Source organism: Phytophthora parasitica (genome assembly GCF_000247585.1).
Source record: "Phytophthora parasitica INRA-310 unplaced genomic scaffold supercont2.164, whole genome shotgun sequence".
In the NCBI taxonomy this organism is placed as follows: Eukaryota; Oomycota; class Peronosporomycetes; order Peronosporales; family Peronosporaceae; genus Phytophthora; species Phytophthora nicotianae.
Genome location: NW_008649150.1, coordinates 28,938 through 31,546, shown reverse-complemented (window position 1 = coordinate 31,546; position 2,609 = coordinate 28,938). Strand labels below are relative to the sequence as shown.

Sequence of the window (2,609 nt, the reverse complement as noted above, 5' to 3'; positions counted from 1 at the left end):
ATGGAGCGTCTATCAGGTCTGTCGAGTCCTGCTTTCTGCACAGCATTGCAGGCCTGGAAGGAACTGGTTCAACGTGGTCTACGTGAACTGTTGGAGCTGGATCCGTATCAGATACAACGACTTCGCCAGACGAGGACGACGAAACAGACAAGTCCAATGTATCTGATGCCGCATCGGACATTGAGCCCACGGAACTTATCGATACGATGGATTTTATCCGGCAGATGAAACCACTAAATGCTACCCAGACAGGTGGCGGCGTCATACACAAATTTGCGGTGACAAAAGAACCAACACCAAGTGCAACACAAACATTGAATGTGTCTGCTTCACATGTTGGTTGTCGTGGAAGTAGCAGTACGGAAAAGGAGAAGGTATAAGTAGCGTTACCGTCGGCCGACCATCAACACGAAAGGCGTCCTGGAGCTCACAAGAAGTCAACAAAAGCGGCTACACATGCACCAAAGAAGTGCAGTGAGGCGAAAGTCGCCACTAACTGCGGACTCGAAGTTATTCGTATCCCTCATCCCAAGCCTCGACACAATCAGAGGAAGAGGCTGACACAGAGCAAATTAGTGAAGCACGAAAAGCCCCAGAAGCTGGCTGCTATCACGCTTCCGGATAAACACGTACCGTCACTTTCGAGACTCTTGGAATGGGCGAACCACACGACTGACCAGTATCACGTGAGCGAGATACTCGGAAACTACCCTGTCATCATGGATGACGCTTTCATGGGCGCCCGAACTCCTCGGAGCTGTCGTGAATTCGTTTGTACGGCTGACTATGACTACAATTTCGTGATTCCTCAGAGCTTGGTGATCAAATTGAACGCTGTGGTTGCGGCCGAAAAGAAGAAGCACCAAGAATCGAAGCACTTCAATGTTCAGCAAGGTGTTGAGCATCCGGAGGGATCCACGAACGAAGTCTTAGCTTTCTTTCCTGGTGGTACTCCTCGCTTCACTAGGTTTGTGCTTTACTTGTGTTGTTTCATGTGTTGCTGTAGCTCTGTGTTGCTACAAGTGGTGGGGTCTACAGAATGGTTGAGTATTTCAGTATTATCAAGAAATACAATTCGTGGATGGCAGATGTGGACTGACTGTTATCGACAAAGTGGGAAAAGATCCGCGCACACCCGGAGGTATTCGATGAGGAGACCGGTACGGCTGCTCTATTGCCTGACGTCGTTCCCGCAAGTCATCAACAACTGGCGGACGACATCGTGCGTGTACTGGAAGGCGCTTGCCTAAGCTCAACCTTCCGACTTGATTGTGGTGAGGGAACTGTCATGGTGGAGAAAATGGTTGGCATGGTTGCCCGAGATCGTATGCTGAGTGATACGATTATCGACTTTGGAATTCGATGCATTTGTGAATCGATTGGTAACGGCTATGCGTTGGACTCATTCGCACCGTCATTGGGATGCCCGAGGCCACCTGAAATCCCTATTGAGAGCTGCAAGTACGTTGTGTTGCCTGTTCATTTGAGCGACATACACTGGGGTGTGATTATTGTCGACATTTCATACCGGACGGTGATGGCGACAGTCACTCCGTATTTCTACGAACCATTGTGCTCTACGGCATACAACGACACTCTTCAGCACACCTACGAGACAGTAGTGGCCGAGTTTTTGAAAGTTTGGCACGATTCTACCACGCCGGGAGAGCCATATCCAATCGTAGAGGAGAATGTGTGGCTTTCTGGACCGAAGCAGCGTGACGGAACTTCTTGCGGAGTGCTAGTTCTCGCACAAGTGTACACGATGCTTAAAAATAGCTTGCTATTTACCCGATGTGCTGTAAGCCACGACGACGTCACTATTATGCGTCTCCGCATTATGTGGATGATCTTAAGGCAACCCGAGGTGACCACAAGAGAAAACAAAGTAGCAAAGGCTGTCCAAGACACAGATTTTGAGCTACTGGCGACAATTAAGACGTAAAATATATTGTTAGGAAGTCAATTAATTGTGTTCTTCTTACTCGCTCTGGTCCTCATGTTTTCAATGCTGCGTGTGGCCTAACATCGAACTGCAACACTCCTCCAGCACAACAGAGTAAGACATGACGTATTTTGAGCTGCGAATAGGAACCCCCGCCACGGCTGTAATGCGGGTGGTTTCCTCCTTTTCGAGCGAGATCATTGTAGTCAGCTCATCGTGCGCATTTAGCAGCTTCGCCGAGTACTTGGCCAGCTTTTCAAGCTTCCTTTCCATTAGTTCAATCTGCTGAAGCCGGGACTGAAGCAGCTCTTGGCACAGCTTGGCCTGATGAGATTGAAGAGTCTCCGCTCGCCCACGGCTAGTTGCAGTTATCTCTAGATACCCTGAAGGCGCTGGGCTAGCAGTAGCACTCTTGAGAAGGTTGGCATGGCTGATGTCGTCGTCGCTCATTCTTGAACAGCCGGCTGCTAACGCATCGGACTGTCTATTGGAGCCTCGTCCGAGTGATGAAGACATCGCCCGGAGAGTGGATTGTGCGTCCCAGCCGTGAACGAGGTAAAACGGCGTCTCCTTCCTTGTTGTGTCCTGGGGAGTGTTAATTGCAAACACCAGCCTTTCAGCGATCTCATCCAATCCTGCTGAAGAGGGTCTTCCTCGTACACCC

At 49.8% G+C, this 2,609-nt stretch overlaps 2 protein-coding genes across 2 annotated transcripts in view; one reads left to right on the top strand and one right to left on the bottom strand.

The window, feature by feature from the left end:
• Window positions 1-719: 719 nt before the first annotated feature.
• On the top strand, window positions 720-1,945 carry PPTG_19736 (hypothetical protein; the record flags this gene model as incomplete). The annotated part of the gene is made up of 3 exons (XM_008918243.1): window positions 720-967; window positions 1,007-1,055; window positions 1,115-1,945. The coding sequence occupies 3 exons, from the start codon at window positions 720-722 to the stop codon at window positions 1,943-1,945; spliced, it is 1,128 nt and encodes a 375-aa protein (XP_008916491.1).
• Window positions 1,946-2,005: 60 nt separating this feature from the next.
• Window positions 2,006-2,609, bottom strand: part of PPTG_24693 (hypothetical protein) — a gene marked incomplete at both ends in the record, with an annotated part of 4,520 nt that continues 3,916 nt past the window's right edge. The window contains one exon of the mRNA XM_008918242.1: window positions 2,006-2,594. Coding sequence (XP_008916490.1) covers window positions 2,006-2,594 — 589 coding nt within the window. The remainder of the gene's footprint in view (window positions 2,595-2,609) is intronic.